General features: G+C 37.3%; 3 protein-coding genes and 1 pseudogene across 3 annotated transcripts; 1 reads left to right on the plus strand and 3 right to left on the minus strand.

The window, feature by feature from the left end:
- Positions 1-2,798: 2,798 nt before the first annotated feature.
- LOC103403925 (uncharacterized) lies at positions 2,799-4,228 on the plus strand. The gene is made up of 3 exons (XM_029096185.2): positions 2,799-3,124; positions 3,254-3,345; positions 4,001-4,228. Exons 1-3 carry the CDS (start codon positions 2,905-2,907, stop codon positions 4,052-4,054), a joined length of 366 nt encoding a protein of 121 aa, XP_028952018.2. The 5' UTR covers positions 2,799-2,904; the 3' UTR covers positions 4,055-4,228.
- Positions 4,229-9,155: 4,927 nt separating this feature from the next.
- On the minus strand, positions 9,156-9,274 carry LOC114822350 (5S ribosomal RNA; annotated as a pseudogene).
- Positions 9,275-10,197: 923 nt separating this feature from the next.
- Positions 10,198-12,160, minus strand: LOC103403931 (uncharacterized). Its single transcript, XM_070815174.1, has 2 exons — positions 11,157-12,160; positions 10,198-10,347 (listed from the first exon to the last, which is right to left on the minus strand). The coding sequence occupies exons 1-2, from the start codon at positions 11,860-11,862 to the stop codon at positions 10,259-10,261; spliced, it is 795 nt and encodes a 264-aa protein (XP_070671275.1). The 5' UTR covers positions 11,863-12,160; the 3' UTR covers positions 10,198-10,258.
- A 7,279-nt stretch (positions 12,161-19,439) lies between these two features.
- On the minus strand, positions 19,440-23,147 carry LOC103403930 (uncharacterized). The gene is made up of 6 exons (XM_008342773.4): positions 23,025-23,147; positions 22,775-22,880; positions 21,692-21,736; positions 21,434-21,542; positions 20,605-20,893; positions 19,440-19,891 (listed from the first exon to the last, which is right to left on the minus strand). Exons 1-6 carry the CDS (start codon positions 23,070-23,072, stop codon positions 19,697-19,699), a joined length of 792 nt encoding a protein of 263 aa, XP_008340995.3. The 5' UTR covers positions 23,073-23,147; the 3' UTR covers positions 19,440-19,696.
- Positions 23,148-23,496: the final 349 nt, after the last annotated feature.

Consider the following 23,496-nt stretch of genomic DNA (forward strand, 5'->3'; position numbering starts at 1 on the left):
GGGTTGGCCCAAGGGCCTTGGGTGTCCATGGAACATCCTAACCGCTATTGGGTTTATTCACCGAAGAAGATGATTGGTGCCATTGCTTCAGGCGATCATGTTTTGGGACAAAAACCTCGGGGGCGAGTTTGTGAATCAATGGGGACCATGAATATAAACAAAGATAGGGAAATCTCCACATTTCAACCAAAACCATAGAGTATTTAAACCGGAATTTCAAAAAATCCAATGAGATTCGAAAGAATCTTGGTCAAAAATTTATCGAGGGATGATGACCCATGGGCAAGGTTTAACTGCATGCCAACCTGCAACGGTGGAGACGCCATGGAAGGCGTCAAGGTTCTGGGTTTTAAACTTGGCGCCCTTGGCTCTGGCTTGTGGTTTTGCGGCATGGCGCAGCCACGTAGGCTGCAGTCCTAGTGTTAGTGGCTCGACGCGGTGCGGTTGGAAAGCAGCGGCTCGCAATATGGTAGCGACATGATGGGTTTCTTGGAATCCTAATTTTTAATTTTTTTTTTCAATTTCCAGATTATAGATTAATATAATTTCATGAATATTCAACATATAATTCAATGCTTGTACATGTATTTGATACAATTCATGGCAATATCAATTCACATAATTCAATAATTATGGATATAATGCATACACAATTTATGTAGAATCTAAAATTCGAAAAATGTAAAGTTGGGTCATGCATTATGGTGAATGTTCACACTATCAGAGCTGCAAAATTATCGACATAAAAACCGTTATTTTTGAAGAACCTGATTGCATGATGATATTGATGAATTGGTTTGATGCAGAAAACTTCCACGTCAGATTCCTAAACACAGCTGTAAGAGGATGTGTTATTCCCCCTATGCAGTGCCTTTATTTATAGTAATAAGGGAAGGAAGAATCCTTCTTCTCTAAGGAATACAAGTCCTGATAGGGAAGAATAACTAGTATCAAATCTAATTTAGGGTTTACACAGTCACACTTTAATACAATGTTTATAACAATTTAGCCTTTTCTAGATGGAATTCCAAACAAACCCTTAAAGTTATAATTTTTTTTTTTTTTTATCAAAGGTAACATACATTACCAACAACAAACTTTACAACACAGAGGACCAAATTTTACAACAAAAAGGACCAAACACAAAATACACAAACAAACAACAGTGGTCCGACCAAAAGTTAAGACCGAAACAAATGAAAACTCAAAACAGCCGATTCCGCTGCATCCTCTGCCATAACCACCATTGCAATCACCAAAACAACAGCCATGCATGTCTATCCACACAAATTCTTGCCCCTAATTAAGCCTCGCCTCATCGATACCAGCATCCAATCCCAAGCTTTACTCCTAGTACAGCTACATACAACTTCATTGGCCACTTCATCAACCTAATTGTTTACATCATTGTGAATCTAACTTTTGTTGTTTTCTTATGTAGTACATAATTGATCCCTTTTTTGCTAAAATATATGCTAGTTTGATGACACGTCAACTACTATATGCCATATGGACGAAAAATAAGAATTTTACTTGAGAACACCTTAACCTTTGGGGTGTCGTTACAATGTCCTATGTTAGCAGATGCCTCAGCATTATAACAATGTGATTTATCTTTTATTTAGCAGTTAGATAAATTTACATATAAAACTTTACATTATATATATAGCGAGGGCAGTCTTACTTTATAATCACAACTCCTTTGCCCGGGGGTCGGAGTGGAGGCTCACCAAGCCATCGAGTCTCTAGTCTGTTTGCGCAATAGAGTCACTGAGGAGACAAAGAAGTTAGTTTTTTATTTTTTAAATGAGTGTATAGATAAGGTTTGTGAAGATAGTTTAGGTAGTAAATTTGGATTTAAAGAGATATTGATAATTTAATTAAAAATATATAGGTGAAAGTTGGGTGTGGAAAGAAGCTTTTATGGGTACAAATAAATTTTTTCTTATTTGTATGCACTATTTTATGCTTTACATGGCATACACTAATATGGTGACTTAATTCATATAATATAACTGGAGTTTAATTAGAGTCCCAATAGTGATAACTGCTCACGTGTTATAATTTGTGTAAATAATGTGAGTATCATTTTAAATTGTTAAATTGTATAAGTGACAACAAGTAATAAATCTGACAAACAAGAAGGTTTTCAAAAAATGAATAGAGTTAGACAATCTTGTCATTTTCTCTTTATAAATTGTTGAATAATATTGAGATACTTATTAGTGAATACTTTATATACTTATTTTTTAAAATTTGGCCCGATGATATACTAACACATAATGTTTTATTGTTGTAAAATGATATTGCATATGTTATTTAATTTTTCTTCAACTTTGAAAATAAGAAACACATGTCATCTTTTAATTTTTCAACACTAAATTGTTGTCATATCTGTTAAACTTTCACAAAGGAGATCATACAGAGTTTCAGTTTGGCCTAAATGAAAAGAAAAGCTAATTAGTTAGCATAATACAACGCACCTATCATCAGATTTGGACATGAATAATCAATCAATTAATTAACCAGGCTGGTTAAGGCCAACTCATGCACACAAACAAATTTCCTTATTTAAATAAAAATCGACTTAATAAGCTCTGTATTATTACAAAGCATCACACATGAAAAATCCATGTGAGTAATATGCTCACAAAGGCCTCAGACAAAAAAATGCCAAACTATGTCTAAGTTGTTCCGTTTCCGACATCTCACACATTTTTTCCCAGTCTCTCTCTTCACTCCACGCATTTCGCTCTATCTCTCTCTCTCATTCTAAAAACTCAATTACAAGCCTCTTCCTTTTTTTCTCTCTTTGCACTCCTCGATCATCGTCCAGATAAAGAGAGAAAGTTTTGTTAGGTTATTTTGATCGAGCAGGGTGGAGACGGCCTAGTACTTAATGCCATGGGATCCATCAACGGTGGACGTATGATAACAACTTCATCATCATCTATCGTAGAAAGGTCCCATGAACATGATCGTTTGCGAGAAGGCGTGTCGATGGTTTTGTCACAATGGAATGGCCTAGAAATGGCCGTCCAGAACCAATGGGGTGGCTGGGACTCCACCCACAAAGCTCAACAACTCTCTGCCGATATTCTCTCTTGGTTCTCTCAATCTAAAGGTTCTTTCTTTTTATTCATTTTATCCGATGCATCACTTACGTATAACTTAAATCTTTATGGTTATTATCGCTGTAGAGTTAGATTGTCTGAGAAGAGAACATTTCCACAATATACGTGTTAATGTGCAGCGCCACGGTACGTGGAAGATTTAGAAAATTTGCTCCACGAACGTATGCTTCTCTCTTTCAACACAGATATTGAGGATGGAAGCATCGAGGAGGTATATATGAATCATTTATATGTACTACAATACTACTATCTCATATGATTTGTAAATAATTACACTACTTAATTAGAATAGATAGGCTTTGATTAATGTTGAGATAGCATTACATAAGTAATAGATGTTCCTGTATATGATCATGATCATCCGTAGGGATGTGATTTCCTTTTAATATTTCCATTTATATCTAACTAGACTCAAATCTTATCAGATAATATTAGGTACTCACTAATAAGTACCTTATATACTCACTTTTATTGTGACTCGATCAAAAGATGTCACGAGTTTCTTATTTTTTAAAGTCCAAGAAAATTGGGTGCATTTTTGCTCATCACCCTTATTTTATTTATCATTGTTGTATGAATATAAATTTTGAGATTTATGTCTATCTAGTACACATATTTTAAAATTTAAACTTATCTAACGTAATAAATAGGGTGGTGAGCATCACCATCACTTGAGAGTGGTGAGCAGAAATATTCATAAGAAAAATTAAATACCATGTCTATTATTATTAAAACAGTAAAACATAAGTTAAACTTTCGTTGGGCTAAAATCAAAAGTAAGATATATAGAGCATTCACTAATAAATACTTAAGTATTATTATTATTATTTTAATTATCATTTTTTGGAATTAATTTGGTCTAGCAGGTGGCAGAACAATTGATGATTGTACGTGACGAATACTTGCATGGAAACCATTAGGCCATCTCTAATGGAAATGTCAAATTATAACAATCAATTACAATTGATAGCTGATGTGGCAATCTGAAGTCTTATATCAAATTTTTTGTTTCTCCAATTAAATTGTCAAATATTATTTTCTTATAAATGTAGAGCTTTAAATTATATGAAAACTAATTAAAATAGCTTGAAAACTTTGAATTTTAACGAAAATGAAAAAATAAAGTGTAAAGTTGATGTAGGACAGAAATCCGATTATTTCACGCGCAACAAAACTAAAAGAAGGAAGCGGCGAGCAATAAAGAAAAGTGATTGGAGAATTGGTAATTCACGTGTTAATAGATTATTTGCTACGGTCATATCTCGAAAGTTGATGTTTTGAACCTTTCTTGTTGAATGAACGCTACTTTTATTTTTGGTGCGGTCGTAGAAGAGGTGTTCAATTCTCCCACAAAAGTGGCTTGAGCCATCTTTTGCAGAAAGTCATCAAGACAGCAGCCTACTAATAAATGGAGTCTTTTGGGGTTTCAAGGGCTTTATTATATGTCAGTTATTTTCATTTTAATTTCCTAAGTCTTTTGAGTTTTCCAAGAGGTTGTAAAAGGCTTATTTAAGCCATGGCTTTATAATCATTTAGACATCTTTTTATCAATTAATCAAATTATCCTTTGGGATTTCTATCAACTGGTGGACTCCAATAAACTTTGTTCTACAAGGGATTACGCTGGTAACCCTTTCATAGCTTCGTGCTGCGTCAATTGGTATCAGAGCGGGTTTCTCCCGTCTTGGCATTGTTGATTATCCTATTTGCTATGTTCTAATGTCAATCGATCGTGGGAAAAGATATACCTTAAGTGACGTTGATCGCGAGGTTGTTACAATAGATGTGGTGTGCACAAAGGGAATTGCCTCGAGCCAATCTCATATAGTTGATGTTGAAGATATTCCTATTTTCTTCGGAAGTGATTGCATTGAAGGTTTTCTCTTGTGGGTTGAGGATGTAGAAAAACTTTTCAAGACACAACCAATTCCGGAAAGAGAGATGGTGAAGATGGTTGCTTCTTGTTTAGATGGTGACGTGGGTTTATGGTGTGATCATATGCAAGAATCTAGGCGACAACAAGGTAAGTGTCCTATCCAAACTTGGCGTTGGTTGAAGCGACTAATTGTTAAGCAATTCTTTTCCGATTTATACGAATTGTATTTGGAAAAGACGGGTCAACCAATCATCAGAAAAGAAGCTAAAGTGATGGAGAATGATATATCATTATGCCAAGAAACGGTGGAGGCCGAGGTGGAAGAAAAGAACAAGTAATTTTCCTTGGTGAAAATCTTGTTGATGAAGATCTCCGGAAACATGACAACTCAGAAGTGGAGGCTCAAGAAATTCAAGGTATGAGTGAATCAAAATCTGTCATGACTTTGGAGAATCATGAGTCTAGTAAATTGGATCTAAATTCTATTGTTGACCAAACAAGAGAATTGGGTAAGGAAGAATATTTTGATTCCCAATTGCCATATTTCGATCTTATTTATGGAATTAATTTCATGATTATTCCACCCAAGTATACGGAAAGTTGGGCTTCTCAAGTTGAAGAACTTATTTTCTTAACAAGGGAGTTATCTACTAGCTATCAAGACTGTTTCGAGACGAACTCGAGGTCGAGTTCCTTTCAAGTGGAGGAGTCTGATGTAGGACAGAAATCCGATTATTTCACGTGCAACAAAACTAAAAGAAGGAAGCGGCGAGCAATAAAGAAAAGTGATTGGAGAATTGGTAATTCACGTGTTAATAGATTATTTGCTACGGTCATATCTCGAAAGTTGATGTTTTGAACCTTTCTTGTTGAATGAACGCTACTTTTATTTTTGGTGCGGTCGTAGAAGAGGTGTTCAATTCTCCCACAAAAGTGGCTTGAGCCATCTTTTGCAGAAAGTCATCAAGACAGCAGCCTACTAATAAATGGAGTCTTTTGGGGTTTCAAGGGCTTTATTATATGTCAGTTATTTTCATTTTAATTTCCTAAGTCTTTTGAGTTTTCCAAGAGGTTGTAAAAGGCTTATTTAAGCCATGGCTTTGTAATCATTTAGACATCTTTTTATCAATTAATCAAATTATCCTTTGGGATTTCTATCAACTGGTGGACTCCAATAAACTTTGTTCTACAAGGGATTACGCTGGTAACCCTTTCATAGCTTCGTGCTGCGTCAATTGGTATCAGAGCGGGTTTCTCCCGTCTTGGCATTGTTGATTATCCTATTTGCTATGTTCTAATGTCAATCGATCGTGGGAAAAGATATACCTTAAGTGACGTTGATCGCGAGGTTGTTACAATAGATGTGGTGTGCACAAAGGGAATTGCCTCGAGCCAATCTCATATAGTTGATGTTGAAGATATTCCTATTTTCTTCGGAAGTGATTGCATTGAAGGTTTTCTCTTGTGGGTTGAGGATGTAGAAAAACTTTTCAAGACACAACCAATTCCGGAAAGAGAGATGGTGAAGATGGTTGCTTCTTGTTTAGATGGGGACGTGGGTTTATGGTGTGATCATATGCAAGAATCTAGGCGACAACAAGGTAAGTGTCCTATCCAAACTTGGCGTTGGTTGAAGCGACTAATTGTTAAGCAATTCTTTTCCGATTTATACGAATTGTATTTGGAAAAGACGGGTCAACCAATCATCAGAAAAGAAGCTAAAGTGATGGAGAATGATATATCATTATGCCAAGAAACGGTGGAGGCCGAGGTGGAAGAAAAGAACAAGTAATTTTCCTTGGTGAAAATCTTGTTGAAGAAGATCTCCGGAAACATGACAACTCAGAAGTGGAGGCTCAAGAAATTCAAGGTATGAGTGAATCAAAATCTATCATGACTTTGGAGAATCATGAGTCTAGTAAATTGGATCTAAATTCTATTGTTGACCAAACAAGAGAATTGGGTAAGGAAGAATATTTTGATTCCCAATTGCCATATTTCGATCTTATTTATGGAATTAATTTCATGATTATTCCACCCAAGTATACGGAAAGTTGGGCTTCTCAAGTTGAAGAACTTATTTTCTTAACAAGGGAGTTATCTACTAGCTATCAAGACTGTTTCAAGACGAACTCGAGGTCGAGTTCCTTTCAAGTGGAGGAGTCTGATGTAGGACAGAAATCCGATTATTTCACGTGCAACAAAATTAAAAGAAGGAAGCGGCGAGCAATAAAGAAAAGTGATTGGAGAATTGGTAATTCACGTGTTAATAGATTATTTGCTACGGTCATATCTCGAAAGTTGATGTTTTGAACCTTTCTTGTTGAATGAACGCTACTTTTATTTTTGGTGCGGTCGTAGAAGAGGTGTTCAATTCTCCCACAAAAGTGGCTTGAGCCATCTTTTGCAGAAAGTCATCAAGACAGCAGCCTACTAATAAATGGAGTCTTTTGGGGTTTCAAGGGCTTTATTATATGTCAGTTATTTTCATTTTAATTTCCTAAGTCTTTTGAGTTTTCCAAGAGGTTGTAAAAGGCTTATTTAAGCCATGGCTTTGTAATCATTTAGACATCTTTTTATCAATTAATCAAATTATCCTTTGGGATTTCTATCAACTGGTGGACTCCAGTAAACTTTGTTCTACAAGGGATTACGCTGGTAACCCTTTCATAGCTTCATGCTGCGTCAATAAATTGAAAATAACTGAAAATAAAAGACTTAGGAAATTAAAATGAAAATAACTGACATTTAATAAAGCCCTTGAAACCCCAAAAGACTCCATTTATTAGTAGGCTGCTGTCTTGATGACTTTCTGCAAAAGATGGCTCAAACCACTTTTGTGGGAGAATTGAACACCTCTTCTACGACCGCACCAAAAATAAAAGTAGCGTTCATTCAACAAGAAAGGTTCAAAACATCAACTTTCGAGATATGACCGTAGCAAATAATCTATTAACACGTGAATTACCAATTCTCCAATCACTTTTCTTTATTGCTCGCCGCTTCCTTCTTTTAGTTTTGTTGCACGTGAAATAATCGGATTTCTGTCCTACATCAAAAGTGAATAGTACCATAATTGACTTTTTAGTGTAAAAATGTGATTTTTCGTTAAAGTGAACAGGACCAAAAGATTTTTGTTAAAGTTCCCTTAAATTATTGTATTTATTTAAAAAAAATTATTGAAACAAATTTTTATTTGCTTAAATACTAGTGGAATAAGCGACCCACCATTAAAATTAATATAAAAAAATTTGGCGTTAGAGTCAAATTTGACTCCTAATCACAAAAGCATTAAAATTCAGTTAACAAACTGCACACAAATAATTAATTATTAGCCATAATTAGCCTGCAAATAATCTATCCTCGTTATCATATGCTAGCAGCCTAGCACCACCCAAGGTATAAAATATCGATGATATCAGAAATATCAGTAGTCCAAAAACACGGAAATTTCGATGGAAATATCGGGATATTATCGATATCGATAAAAATTAAATAAAAACCACGGAAATTGTAAGAAAAACTTGGAAATTTTTATTGAAACTTTGCAGGATGTTTATTTAGTCAATTATCTATTAGTTTATCACAAAAAATTGGAAGGAAATGCATTGCATGATAGATATAACTGATTTAAGTTGATTATATAGCGAGCTGGTAAACATTGTGAGTGTAGAAAATATGTAGTAATTAATGAAAGAAGTTTAAACACACCATAATCATTTATATATAATGAATTAGTACAATATTTTACACTTTATACATTGCATGGTAAGATACATGAGTGACTTAGCAAGGTCTAAAATATCAATGATATCGGAAATATCGGTAGTCCAAAAACACAGAAATTTCGATGAAAATATCAGGATATTATAGATATTTTAGACCATGGCACCACCTCATGAGATCTCATGGTTAATTTAATCCTCACAGGAATTTGTATTAAAAAAGATCTCACAAGGATGAAGGGTCAATTTTTCAAGAAAAAATTGCACAAATGGCACCCCATAACTTTCCTCTTTACAGTTAACTACCCAAGCTTCATTTTCATTTCCCTTCTTTGGAATGCCTTGGGTTACCAAATTCTTTAACCTCATCTCTCTTTCCAATTTACTTGTTTTTTTATTTTTTGGTGAACATTTGTGAGGGGGATGCAACACGAGAACTTTCTAGAATGTCACACATTCTAGTACTACTCTCGTCCAAAATCGTTTAACTTCGGAGTTCTGATAGGATCCGATGCATGTGAGTTGGTATGATCGCATTCCCAATTTACTTGTTTATTCCCAGCTACTCAACGACAAGATGCACTAGATTTGGGCCCAAGTTTTGAATAACTAGGTGTGCAAATACCATCCAAACTAAAATTGTTTTTATTAGACAGCCCCAGTTTTTTCGTTAAAATTTAATCAAAACATACCATATGCAACATTGAGCCTTTTTCCTTGGGTATTTTTGCTACTTAAATGACCCCTAGATGATGACTTGGTTATACATTCAGTTGATTAATACTCATAGGACATATCTTCGACTTTTAAAAAATTTTGATTTACATTAATCTTTAATGTATAAACCAACAAGAGAATGAAAAAGGTAATTTCCCAAATACCGTTTTCCGGCGTTTTCAAACACGGGATCCAATCACCCATCTCCGGCGAATGAGGACGATTGTTTAATTCTGCGAACCAGAAAGGACGATAGTATTCGCCGTGAGGAGGGCATTCAACTTCTGTGAGGTTATGAAGTTCCATGTAAACACTGTGCTAGTATATTGATAAATTAACAACTGCATATATTTACTTGAGGACATAGTAAAAGGGTGATTCTGCATCCACATATTACTTCAAATCCTTACTTTTTTCATCATTTTTATTTTACTGACCGGGAGTACAAAGTTAACGGATAACATGGTGGAACAAATGGGCAAACATATCACACAATGCCGTAGCCATGCAACTCTTGGAAGAAGGAGACAAACAACCGCCCAGTTTTCAATCTCCGACCGAGACATCACCGTTGTCCCACAATCAGGGAATACCTCAGCCAGGAAATCCGACATTATGCCAAGTCCATACTAGCTGAGGCTCAGCATGGAGGGGATAAAAAAAGCTTGAAAGAAAAGGGCGCTAGCATATCAAGCGGGAGAATCAGATGAAATAAAATTCGACTTAAAAAATCTTCGAGGCGACTCATCAATAGTACTCAGCCGATGATCATCATGAAAATGAGAGACCTCGTCACAAAAGAAACATCAGATAAGAACTAAGAAAAGCAGAGAGATGTTCATTTTATAACCATCGAGTAACTGCCTGGCTCTTGGTATTGGAATAAAGGCAGTACCTTCCATCAAAATTTCCAAAATTAGTTTTCACAAGCAGTTGAAATTGAATAAAAGAATCTCCAGAACTAAGGTCGACTAGCTAAACCCCGCTTAAGAGAACTACAGAACAATTCCGGCTAAACAACGGACATGGTTGAATTTTTAAGCTGAAAGAGTATAGACAACATGGGACATGAATAATCTTTCGATCTCTGGCTAAACGAAGAATCTCTTCACAGGAAACACAAAAAGAGATTTGATTTTAAGTTTGCAACACGCTCTAGTTCGGTTACACAGCATTCATATAATACTAGGGGAAAGCAAATAGCCAAGTAAGAACAACTAAAGGAGAAGAAAAAAAGGACGAGCACAATGAACTACAAAAGCACACATATCTCATGACCATAATTTAGAATCAAAAATTCAATCGTACAACCAACATGATCAGCAGAAAAAAGGGAAGTGAGTTCCGTACTCCCCTTTTCGCTCCTGCGCTCCTCTTGCATTAAATCAAACGAGAATCAAGGAACAGAAACAAGCAGAGCAGTGTCAAACGGAGAAAACGGGAGTGTGAAAATCACAACGGCGTAAAACCACATGCCAAAAAAATACCAATAAGAACACCATTGCATCATCGTCGCCAAAACCAACATTTCTTTCATTCAACAAGCAGCATATAACAACTAGTTCCACCAACAACAGCCTCAAAAGGGTTGCAAGCTAAATCCAATTTAATTGGAACAACTAAAATTATAGCCCAAGGAAGTAAAAAGGTTACAAAAAAAAAACAGAGATAATTACTGTACAAGCACAAGGCGGTTACCCATACCTCCTCGGAAACCCCCGCCCCCATTCCCGTCGCCACCGCCCCAAACCTCTCCGCCACCATCACCACCGTCCGAATTCCCCAAGCCCTCGGCCTTCGGCACCGTCACGATAAGCTCCCCGCCAACAAAAACCGCGCTGGCCAGCTCGGGCCGAGTCGATTCCGGCAGCCTAAACCTCCACATATCGAGTTCCAGCTCGTCCAACGTTAATTCCACCGACCCACTTTCCCGAACGACGATTTTGGTCACCCCGGGATGGATTTCGACGGTATGGGCCCTGACGTCGTCGCCGATATTATCGGCTTCGGCGACAAATCGGAAGCAATCGGGGTTCTCCTGGACCAGAACGTCGGCGTCGGATCGAAAGGGGAGCTCCAGGACCCGGCTGAAGACATGGGGGAGACGGCGGAGCTTCTTGTGGTTCGGCCCCAAAAGTGCCTGCGCTTCAGAAAGTGAGTTTCTTGAGCTGTATTGGACGGTGATGTTGCGCTTCCTGGGCATGGGGTGGACCTTCATGGTTTGGGCTGTTTCAGTGGCAGCAACGGCGGCGGCTGAGGCAGTGGTGGTGGTTGTGCAGAAGAAATAGAGGGATTGGCACAAGATTAATAGAAAGATGAAAGATGCCCTTCTTCTGGAAAAGGCAGTCCAACCTTGGGTGGGAATCAGAATCCTGATTGGGTGGTTGTTTTTACCAAAAGGAGGAATCATAAAGGATTGGTGGGAAATTTGATTTGGGAATTTCTTGGGTTTTGCTTGGTGAGAAATACCCTAACCCTAGAAATTGGATAGAATAGAAATTGAATTGGATTGGATTGAATTGGATTTTCCCAATTTCTCCCTGATAATGAGAAAATGGGGATTGAAATTGCAAAAGGGTGTTATGGAAATCTCCCTTTCTGGGGAAGCAAAGTGGCTTCAGAGCCCATTGGAGGGGGTGCGAATCACAGCAAAATATATAAAAGCCATGATGGTTTCGGTTTCATCCTTGGAGTTTTACTATAATCCCAATTTTGGTCCTTTTTTTTTCAATTATTTTGGACCATTCAAACTATTTATAGCCTTTTTGGTGTGATATGACCAAAGTAAAAAAAAAGAAAAAAAAAATTATTCTTTCTGTAATTATATAATAATACAGATGCATAGGGTGTAATTTCATAGTAATTGCAAGTCAGCCTCTAAGCTCATGACTCATGACCCAATTTGTGAAATCCTTTTGTTTGCATGTTTTCGTTTTATTATGTCACAGCTTCGTAAACATGTTTGTTTGTTTGTTTTTTCATAACTAACTTTGTGAATATGTTTTGGGATTTCTTATGATTTATTTTTAATGAAGAATGAGTGATTTATGTGCCAACATATCTTTGTGAGAAGAACAACAACTGGAAATGACTGATTGCTGTTATTTTCTAGATTGAGGAGCAAAAGGAGGAATCTGTTCAAGGAGGGAAAGTAACAAACATGCAACCATTATAATGTGATTAGGACATTCCGTGTTAATGCTCTAACTATCAGTCATTTATCTCCTTCCTTTTAAGTAAAAGAATCAAGAATGTTAACCACATGAGTTATATATTCTTTGCTACTACTTTTTATTTATGAATATAATGATGGTGACACAATTTAAAAATAAAAATAAAAAATCATGATATTCAATATAATAATCTCCCATCATAATATTCAACCTAATATTTAACACAATTTCCACCATAATTTAACAATGTCATGACACAATTTTTAAAAAAAGCATAAAGCTAGTAAAAACACAGATGATTTCCTAGTTAAAAGCTTTGAAATGACTTGTGTCATTTGACTATGATTAGGTACCGCTGACAATTAGTCTTATCCTTCAAGACACGGGATACCTCACGTTTCAAGTTTCGACAAAAAGAAAAAAACAACAATCTCCCATCATTATCTTTTTTTGTTCAAGCTCGTAGATAAGATCTCTAATTCCTCACTCCAAATCCTAAACTGTGAAGCTTAGAATTGTATTTCTTTCACTGATCATTCTGCTGCAATGGCAGCATTGTTTTATACATCTTTACATACACGCATGCATTAAAACAAATAAAATAAAAGGTGGTGTCCTTGCTGCCCATGATGCAGCAATACAGATGCAGAAACACAGATCTAGAAATCATGTGCAGCTGTCAGCAATACAGATAGGAAAACACAGATGTAGGAATCATGTGCAGTCTAGCTGTCAAGGAATGTTGTATCCATATGCAATATTCCTTCTGTACAGGTTGCAATCATTAATGAAATTCTTTTCTTCTGACCGGTTTACTCAACACTCCCCCTCAAGTTGGAATGGATGTTGATTATTCCTAACTTGCAGATCAAAGTCGTAAACTGATGTAAGCTCAGTGGCTTTGTGAAGATGTCGGCTGGTTGTTTCATGGTTGAAATGTGAGATGTCCTGATCATACCACTTTGAACCCTTTCTCGTACAAGGTGACAGTCAATTTCTATGTGTTTGGTTCTTTCGTGAAATACCGGATTCGAAGCGATGTGAAGTGCTGCTTGATTATCGCAATACAACTTGACTGGATGTTTATGTTTGATACCCAAGTCTTGTAAAACATATTTCAACCAAGTAACTTCACAACAAGTTGCTGCCATTGAGCGATACTCCGCCTCTGCACTAGAGCGTGACACAGTGTTTTGTTTCTTGCTTTTCCAGGAGATCAAGGATTCTCCAAGAAATACACAGTATCCAGTGGTAGAACGTCGTGTGTCACAACATCTGGCCCAATCCGCATCACAAAAGGCATTCAGTTGGATTGGACTTCTTGCAGAGAGAAAAATACCTTGCCCTGGTGTATGCTTAACGTATCGTAAGACTCGATAGGCTACCTCCAAGTGTGGAGTTCGAGGCTTCTCCATAAATTGACTAAGAATGTGGACAGCATAGGCCAAATCAGGGCGCGTGATTGTCAGGTAGATTAGTCTCCCAACAAGCCGTCGATAAGAAGAAGGATCAGTAATGCATTGTCCTTCGTCCTTTTTGAGTGATAAGTTTTGCTCCATAGGAGAAGTGGCTAGTTTTGCGCCAAGGTAACCTGCATCCTCAAGTATTTCAAGGGCATATTTTCGCTGTGAGAGAGTGATCCCCTTGCTAGAGCGAGCAATTTCGATGCCCAAAAAATATTTTAGTTGGCCAAGGTCTTTCAACTTGAATTGCTTCATAAGGAAAGACTTGGTATCCTCAATTGCTTGTATGTTATTTCCTGCCAGGATAATATCATCAACATAAACAAGGAGAGCAGTGAATTTACCATCATGGTTTCGGACGAACAATGAATAATCTGCCTTGGATTGTTGATAACCGGCTTTGCTAAGAGCACAAGAGAGTTTGATAAACCATTGACGAGAGGCTTGCTTAAGCCCATACAAAGATTTATGAAGTTTACAAACTCGTGTCTCCCCCTTTCGTCCGAAACCAAGGGGCAAGGACATGTAGACATCTTCTTCAAGGTCACCATGAAGGAAGGCGTTGTGAACATCAAGTTGGTGAAGGTGCCATTGTTGAACTGCGGCAACGGCAAGAAGTAGGCGGACTGTAGTCAGTTTTGCAACCGGAGCAAAAGTCTCTCAATAGTCTAAGCCTTCAATTTGGCTATAACCTTTGGCAACCAAGCGTGCTTTATACCGCTCAACGGACCCATCGGATCGAAATTTGATTTTGTAGACCCACTTACATCCAACCGGCTTCTTGCCAAGGGGCAATGGTTGAAGAGACCACGTCCTATTCGCAGCAAGGGCTGCCAGTTCTTCTTCCATGGCTGAACGCCATTGGGGGTCGCGTATAGCCTGTGAGAATGAACTGGGTTCTATGGCAGCTGAAATGGAAGTGGTGAAAGCACGATGGCGAGCTAATAAGCAATCATATGTGAGTACATCAGACAAAGGGTAAGAAGTACCTGCCACTGTGGTCAATGCCGAGTGAGATGAAGGGACGGACCGAGAAGGAAGGTTGATGTCCACATGATATTGTTGAAGATAACCAGGTGCATGGGTGGGGTGTTTAAAACGAGGTGGGGAAGAGGATTGGTCGACTGAAGAAGATTGGTCGACTAAAGTGGATTGGTCGACAGAAGAGGATGGGTCGACTGAATCTTGTTCCAGTGGAAGGGACGGATGAGTGATGGTGTCATCACAGTCAGTATCTTGAGTATATGGAAACACAACAGGGGAAATGGCAGCGGAAGAGGAAAAAGGAAACACATTTTCATGAAAAATAACATCACGGGAAATAAAAATTTTACCCGTTTGAAGGTCATAAACTCGATATCCCTTTGTGCCGTATGGATAGCCAAGAAAAATACAACGTGTGGCTCTTGCATCAAATTTGGTTGGATGATGGTGGTGTGTGGAAGAGAAACATAAACAACCAAACACTCGCAAATGTGCATATGCTGGCTCTTTGTGATGAAGGATTTCATAGGGTGATTTGCCGTGAAGAAGAGGAGTGAGAGTCCTATTAATGAGATAAGTGGCAGTTAGGATTGCATTACCCCAAAATTTCTTGGGAAGATGAGATTGGAAAAGCAAGGCTCTAACAACATTGAGTAAGTGGCGGTGTTTACGCTCTGCTACCCCGTTTTGTTGGGGAGTAGAGACACAACTTGTTTGATGTAGAATGCCCTTATCTGAAAAAAATTGGGTCATAAAAAATTCTGGACCATTATCACTACGAAGAACCTTAACTCGTGTGGAAAATTGTGTTTCAACAAGGTTGATGAATGTGATGAGATATGATCGTGCATCTGATTTGTGATTCATTAAATAAACCCATGTGCATCGTGAGAAATCATCTACAATGGTCAAGAAATATTGTGCCCCTGTGATAGTGGGAACATGGTAACCTCCCCAAATGTCAACATGAATTAACTCAAAATGAGCTTTTGAATTAATAGAACTCAAAGGAAAAGGAGCTCGTGTTTGTTTGGCTAATGGGCAGATCAAACAATCATCAATGCTACAAAACTTCAAATTTTTAATGCAATGAGAGATAGCCCGTAAGGTTTTGATGGAAAGATGGCCAAGGCGTCGATGCCAAAGCTGAGAAGAAGAAAGAGCAACAACTGACACTGAATTGCACCTGGTTTTCGTCACACTATCAAGGTAGTAGAGGCCTTCTCGTTCAGTTCCCGTCCCAATCATCTTCCCCGATCGTTGGCCCTGAAGCAGACACATTTTATCAGTGAAGATGACAAAGCAAGACGAGGTATTAGTGGTTTTGCTGACAAAAATTAAATTCAGTTTAAATGATGGAACACAAAGCACGTTGTAAAGGACGAGATCGTTCGAGAGACGAACTGTGCCAATATATGTGACATCGGCAAGTGCATGATTGGGTAGGTGCACTTGTCGATTGTATACTGGAATGCTTGTGGTCATCAAACTTGGTGAGCAAACCATGTGATCTGTGGCGCCAGTATCGAAAATCCAATTCCTTCCCTTATTGAGAGCAGAAGCAAAAAAAACTCTACCTGATAAATCATTCATAGTAGAGGTGGTACCGACATGATTAGATGTGGATATAGATTGGCTCTTGTCAAGGAGTGCAAGCAGGTTGTGGTATTGCTCGGGAGTGAGGCTGTAGGATGAAGGAGATGTTGCTGGAGGCGTTGGTTTAATGTCAACGTGATTAGCCTTGGAGTTGGAACCCCTACAATCTTGATAATCTCCCTTATCGCTGTTGTCCTTTGCCTTTTTCAGTTTGCGGCATTGGTCTATGGTGTGACCTCTCCAATTACAGTAGTCGCACTTGAGGTGTGCACGACAGGTATCTGAAGTGTGTCCAGTTGCATCACAACGGCCACATTTTAGATGGGAATTTCTTGGAGAAAAATTTCTACCAGAGTTTCGCATGTTGTCCCGCATGGCGAAAGCTGCGGCATCAGTGACTGAAGACCTTCCAGGAGCATGTATTGAGACTGCTATCTGCTTCTCATCTTGAATAATAAGTGAGAAAGCTTTGTTGACAGTAGGGAGAGGATCCATAAGTAAGAGTTGCCCATGAACAGCAGCGTAGGATTCATTGAGACCCATGAGAAACTTCATGGTTTTCTGACTTTGCTGAAACTGCATCAATTCTTTCGCAGCTCCACATGCACAGGTTGGGAGAGCGCACATGGCATCACGTTCATCCCAAAAACTTTTCAGTATGGTATAATATGCACCAATGTTCAAATTTCCTTGAACACTTCCATGTATCTCTTGTTCGATATGGAAGAGATGGACACTGTTTGTGTGAGAGAAACGTTCCTTCAGCTCACTCCAAATATCAGCTGCAACATTGTTGTAGATGACACTTGCTCCAATATCTTTTGAGACAGAGTTGAGCAGCCAGGATTTCACGAGGTTGTTGCAACGAGTCCACTGTTGGTATTCAATTATGGACGTCGACTTAGGCCTTTTAATGGCTCCATTGATGAATCCTTCTTTGTTCTTGGCATTGAGGGCCATGGTCATGGCTCGGCTCCAAGTGGGGTAATTTTCGTCATTCAATGGTTGTGTGACGAGAATCGCTCCAGGCTGATCGGAGTGATGAAGGTAGAGAGGATTGCTGGGATCTTCGTATTTGGTGTGTTTGCTGGAAGGGTCGGTTGCCATGTCGGCGAGGAGCAGAATGCTATAACTTGGTGTGTTTGAACGCCAAGGATTTTAGGTTATCAGGTTATCAAAGAGGTTTGCTCTGATACCATGTGAAGCTTATAATTGTATTTCTTTCACTGATCATTCTGCTGCAATGGCAGCATTGTTTTATACATCTTTACATACACGCATGCATTAAAACAAATAAAATAAAAGGTGGTGTCCTTGCTGCCCATGATGCAGCAATACAGATGCAGAAACACAGATCTAGAAATCATGTGCAGCTCAGCAATACAGATAGGAAAACACAGATGTAGGAATCATGTGCAGTCTAGCTGTCAAGGAATGTTGTATCCATGTGCAATATTCCTTCTTTACAGGTTGCAATCATTAATGAAATTCTTTTCTTCTGACAGGTTTACTCAATTTAACAATGGTGACACAATTTAAAAATAAAAATAAAAATCATGATATTCAATATAATAATCTCCCATCATAATACTCAACCTAATATTTAACACAATTTCCACCATAATTTAACAATGTCATGACACAATTTTTAAAAAAAGCACAAACCTAGTAAAAACACAGATGATTTCCTAGTTAAAAGCTTTGAAATGACTTGTGTCATTTGACTATGATTAGGTACCGCTGACAATTAGTCTTATCCTTCAAGACACGGGATACCTCACGTTTCAAGTTTCGACAAAAAGAAAAAAAACAACAATCTCCCATCATTATCTTTTTTTGTTCAAGCTCGTAGATAAGATCTCTAATTCCTCACTCCAAATCCTAAACCTAGGATCTATTATAATTTATAACAACAACAATACAATATATAATTGAGAAAACAAAATTGACAAAAAACAAGTGATTCCATATATCATGCAATCTTCTTATTTATAAGACCAAGGAAGAAAGGGACATTCCCTCTCCAATATTCGTTGGCAACTTCTTAGAAGTTACCTTCCCTCCTCCACCCTTGTCTAATATGGCTTTATACAAATTTAAAATCGATCAACTTTGCATGAGCTATTTTATCAAAGAAATTAAAAAATACAAGACATTTTAGATGTGTGCATATTCTATGTAATTATATAAGGGTGTATATTTGCTCATCGACTTAAAACGGTTTTGAGCATCGCCACTACAATAATTGTCGTTAGATGAATATGATTTAATTAATCTACTAAACAATTCTCGAAATTTAAACTCAATTAAAAGATGAGGTGGTGAGCAAAACCATTCGCATTGTATAAAGACAGAATGAAGGTTCCTCGACCCTTCGCAGAAGAGGTGGCCGACTAAAACAAAACAATCTTAATTTATCGTCCCTATAAAGTTTTGGACCATATGCAGACAGAGACATGGTGCTCGGTGACAAACAAAACCACCATTGGCTATTGAAACTCTAAACCAGCACGCATAGATTTTTTTTTTTTTTTCCTTGTTATTTTTTATTATCTTTGAAATTACTCCAGAGATTGGAGAGTATTTTTGGGGACATTTGTTGACCATAAAATTCAAGATCTTACCAGCAATCCACTTAAAGATGGTGGATGCACAAAACAATTCTCCTTGACTATGCGTTGTGTGATCTTGTGGCGCTTCTTTCGCTTGTGAATAAAACGTCTTTCCAACCAAATGATAAAACTAACCACGTATTTTAACATCGCTTGTACTAAAAGAAAAAACTCGCCACTTATTATTGTTGTTCAAGTGCATAAGGAGCCCAAATGGAACTTAACTAATGATTCATCGATAATTAAACAGCGGTGAAAAGTAGATCACAGTAAACTTGCCTGATACTGTTGTAAATTCAGACAGATACGCTCTCTTCCTGGAGAAGTTTGACAAACACAAAACAACTGTAAGAGCAATTAAGCTCTCACCTTTCACCCTTCATCTTCTCCGATGCTCAACCACGTTAAACTTACTGTTACATGTGTTGCATTTTTGGTACTTCTTCCTCGTGGTGCATACGACGCCTACGGTGAGATCTTCTATGTTTATGAGTATGTACTTTTGGGGGACTGTCAGTGCTAGAGGTACTCGGAAGAAGAATCTCCTCACTTGTTGCATTACCAAACACGCAATCAAAAGGGTCGACCATTGAATCAACATTAGTGTTCATCTACAAAAAGAGATGGCGTCAGAATGGAAGAGTTGCCATGAAAGTATAGAGTAACGTCCTCATCATTATTAAGGTATCTAGTATCTACATAGACAACGCGTAAGAGCGAGAATCCTGTCAGGAGGTGCAGAGTACAAATGATCCCCTACAATAGTACTATTCACTGTTGATTTCATCATGGAACTTTTCTCAAGACAAGCCTGCAAAAAAGATCTAAATCTATATCACCTAAGAAGTTAGGTTTGATACCGGTATAGGCACAGGGCATGATACTTTCTTTGGCATGCAAATTTGATCTGGGTAGGATAGGTTTTCTGTACCATTACCATGTAACGGTTCACATGCATTTGGTAGGTATAATGTTCAACTATATGAACTGTAAAGTTTATAATTTACAAACTATTTTACGTAGACATTTCTCAACAGTGACAGGTTTCTGCTATATCTAAATTCCAAAATCTTCTTCTGCACTACTATGGCTACTTATAAAACTGGGGTGGTGCTATCCACACACCCATTTTTACCTCTCACACACCCCTCTCAATTTCTTGCCGTCGGATCGAAAGAATTGAAGAAGATCAATGGACAAAAATTAACAAGGGTGTATAGGAGGTAAAAATGGGTGTGTGAATAGCACTACCCTAAAACTTAACTCATCAGTAATTTAATGCAACCATTTCTAAGAAAAGAAATTACTAGATAAGCATTCTTACAGGAACTTGTTTAGGAGCAAAACGTTTTATGTCAGAGTCATTCTGGGTGTTCCGGGAATCACTGTCAGAAGCACTCTGATGGTCACCATGGGAAGCCTGTTCTGAACCACCTTGAGAATCGCTGTAATCTGTTCTTCGACCATGGGTAATGTTATCACTAAAATAATTCCGATAACGCCACCTCAATGTTGGCTGATCTGAGTTCGCATCATCAAAAACTTTCTCAGAGTAGAACTGTTTAGAGATAAGCCGCATCATAGAAGGATCATTCTGATACTTTTTCACCATTCTGTTATTTGAATCACAGTTCATAGTTCAATAATTCAAGAATTCCAATTAAAGTTAGTTGAAAAGCAGATATTGGTCATATATTAAAGTGCATTTATTTTTCCTGGATAAATAGATGTACAGTACGTGTCCCATATATATTCAGATAATTACATACAAAATCCAACCATCCAAGTCAACAAGGGCATGCCAGAGATGTGAAGAAAGGGCAGACACTAGTCATATACAGAAGTGAAGTTTTCATGAATGGATAAATGTACTCTGACATCTGACTTCAATTCGATAAGTGTAAGAAAGATAATGAACTTTTTTTTTGTCGGACGAAAGACAATGAACCTAAAATTTTCAAATTAATAACTCCTAATTACAACTCATGAAGAATAGATCCACACCAAGATGGCTAAAGATCTTTGGATATCTGACATCAGCAACCATGGGCAGCTAACTTGTTCTATTCATGCATACCAGAAGAAAATCAGTGTTTCTAGAAAATTGCAGAGTGAATTCATCAAAAATCGTAAAAAGAAGTAAGGTGACATACATAGTTGCTAACTCTGCCTGCAAACGACTTCCATCCTGAGAAAGAATATGGTCAACACATGAGTTTAAAGACCTCGAGAAGCTCCATAGTCCAAATATAGCAGCAGCTCCTGCAGAAGCATAAAACTTGTTCATAGGAGAATTTGATAGGTAGCTATGATTCGTATATATATATATATATATATATATATATATATATAGAGAGAGAGAGAGAGAGAGAGAGAGAGAGAGAGAGAGAGAGAGAGAGAGTTTAACTCACCTCCTGAAAGGTTAAGTCGAACAAACTTATTTAGCTTCTTTGATGCTGGATAAAAACATTGAGATTGTTAAAAGAATGAAACATATATAATAACCATCCAAACTTACAATAAACAAAACTTGAATCGTTATTGGACCCCAAAAGAAGAACCTCTAAATGTAAATTAAATGGAACAAAAAAATTAAGATAACTGTTTATTAAAGAATCCTACAACTTTTCACCAGCTTACTCACTCGAATGATTATAAATGAGTATAAAAGTGATTTGCATACGGTAAATATTCATAAAAGCTCCAGGAAACGTGTAAGATTACAATTCTGTGAATCATATAATATCAATTGCACAGCTGATATCCTTTCCCTTGCACTGTTTCAAAAAGTGCATAATTAAGAAAAGAAGAAAAAAGAACAGGACAGAAAAATGTATTAACTTTAATGCTATGGATTGTTATTTTCCAAGCAGCGAAAGCCAACATATTTGTACAGTGTACGCAGTACATATCCTTTTTCATTTGAACATACGTGCGGCAATCTGTAAACGCCTCATGATAACCACCTTAAACCCATGGAACAATGAAAACTCGAAATACCAGAGAACCAATGTTTCTCGATCCAAAACCAATCCACATTGTTGTAACTGAAAATGACCCAATGTAAACTCTCAATCCAAATAATGAGAAACCCACGTTTCTCTATCCGAAACCAATACAAACTCTCGTCACATAAAATCACCAAATCAAAAGTGGGGTTTGCAGCTTTTACTGAATGTGAATCCGAAATGTGTGTCGAATTGGTTAATATCAAAAAAGCCTTGACTGTACCATTATCACTATCATACAATTGAAAATTAAAAAGTGGGGGTTTGCAGCTTTTGCCGAATGTGAATCCAAAATGTGTGTGGAATTGGATAAAGTATCGAAAAAGTCTTGACTGTACCATTATCAATATCATACAATTGAAAATTCCGACCTCCCAATGAATTGAAATATACAGAAACACATAGTTGGAAGATAAAAATTCACAAAAAAAATTAAAAAATTAAAAGAAAAAGACAAGAAAATTGACAAATTAGATAGAGACAGACCTGTCCAGGCAACAGTAGCAGCAGCAAGACCTCCGAACGTAAACTCCCTGACACCTTTGGACTTGCACGTAAAAAGAAGCTTAATTTCTTCAGGCGTCAATTTGACCTGCAACACACATTTGGTGCAGCAAGGTTAGCAATTGATGTAATTTTGGGTACCATTTCGGTAATCCTGAATTGGGATTAGGGTTTCGAGGATTTTGGCACCTGAAATTTGCGAAATTTGTGAAATGGGAGTGAAAATTTTTACCTGTTTGTACCTGAGATGTTGCTCCAGCTCGAACAAAGCTTCTCCCATTTTGCTGTTTTGGGCTTTCAGATCAAGAAGTTTCCTCCTTTATATACGGAAGTGTGATTGGCCCTTTAAAAATATAATTCTACCCTTTATATTTTTCTTTTTAAATATAGAAAGCTTGGAAAGTAGAATGAGAATTTTAAAATGCCAATAATAATTTCTTATATCTCTACTAATTAATAAAACACTCATTCTTAACCAAAATTCTATGAAATTAACAGTTTAACTCTCTAATTGATACATAACATAAATAAGAAATATGGAATATAAATGTAATTTCACACAATCAAATTTTGTTTTGTTTTTTTTTCAAAACATCACCTAATCCTAACCTATCTCTAATTTTAAAAGAAAAAACCTTCCCATCCCCACATTCTCTATCATTCTCTTCCTCTCTCATTCTATTTCAAAAACAAAAATAAAAAAA

Source organism: Malus domestica, chromosome 16 (genome assembly GCF_042453785.1).
Source record: "Malus domestica chromosome 16, GDT2T_hap1".
Classification (NCBI taxonomy): domain Eukaryota; kingdom Viridiplantae; phylum Streptophyta; class Magnoliopsida; order Rosales; family Rosaceae; genus Malus; species Malus domestica.

Excerpts from the sequence above, each read along its gene's own strand:
- LOC103403925 (XM_029096185.2), top strand. The coding sequence starts at position 2,905 with ATGGGATCCATCAACGGTGGACGTATGATAACAACTTCATCATCATCT. Across the intron at positions 3,125-3,253 it reads TTGGTTCTCTCAATCTAAAG|CGCCACGGTACGTGGAAGAT; the intron begins GTTCTTTCTTTT and ends GTTAATGTGCAG. Across the intron at positions 3,346-4,000 it reads AGGATGGAAGCATCGAGGAG|GTGGCAGAACAATTGATGAT; the intron begins GTATATATGAAT and ends TTGGTCTAGCAG.
- LOC103403931 (XM_070815174.1), bottom strand. The coding sequence starts at position 11,862 with ATGATTCCTCCTTTTGGTAAAAACAACCACCCAATCAGGATTCTGATT. Across the intron at positions 10,348-11,156 it reads GGGCGGGGGTTTCCGAGGAG|GTACTGCCTTTATTCCAATA; the intron begins GTATGGGTAACC and ends TTTTGATGGAAG.
- LOC103403930 (XM_008342773.4), bottom strand. The coding sequence starts at position 23,072 with ATGGGAGAAGCTTTGTTCGAGCTGGAGCAACATCTCAGGTACAAACAG. Across the intron at positions 21,543-21,691 it reads TCGACTTAACCTTTCAGGAG|GAGCTGCTGCTATATTTGGA; the intron begins GTGAGTTAAACT and ends ATGCTTCTGCAG. Across the intron at positions 19,892-20,604 it reads TTGCTCCTAAACAAGTTCCT|ATGAACACTAATGTTGATTC; the intron begins GTAAGAATGCTT and ends CTCTTTTTGTAG.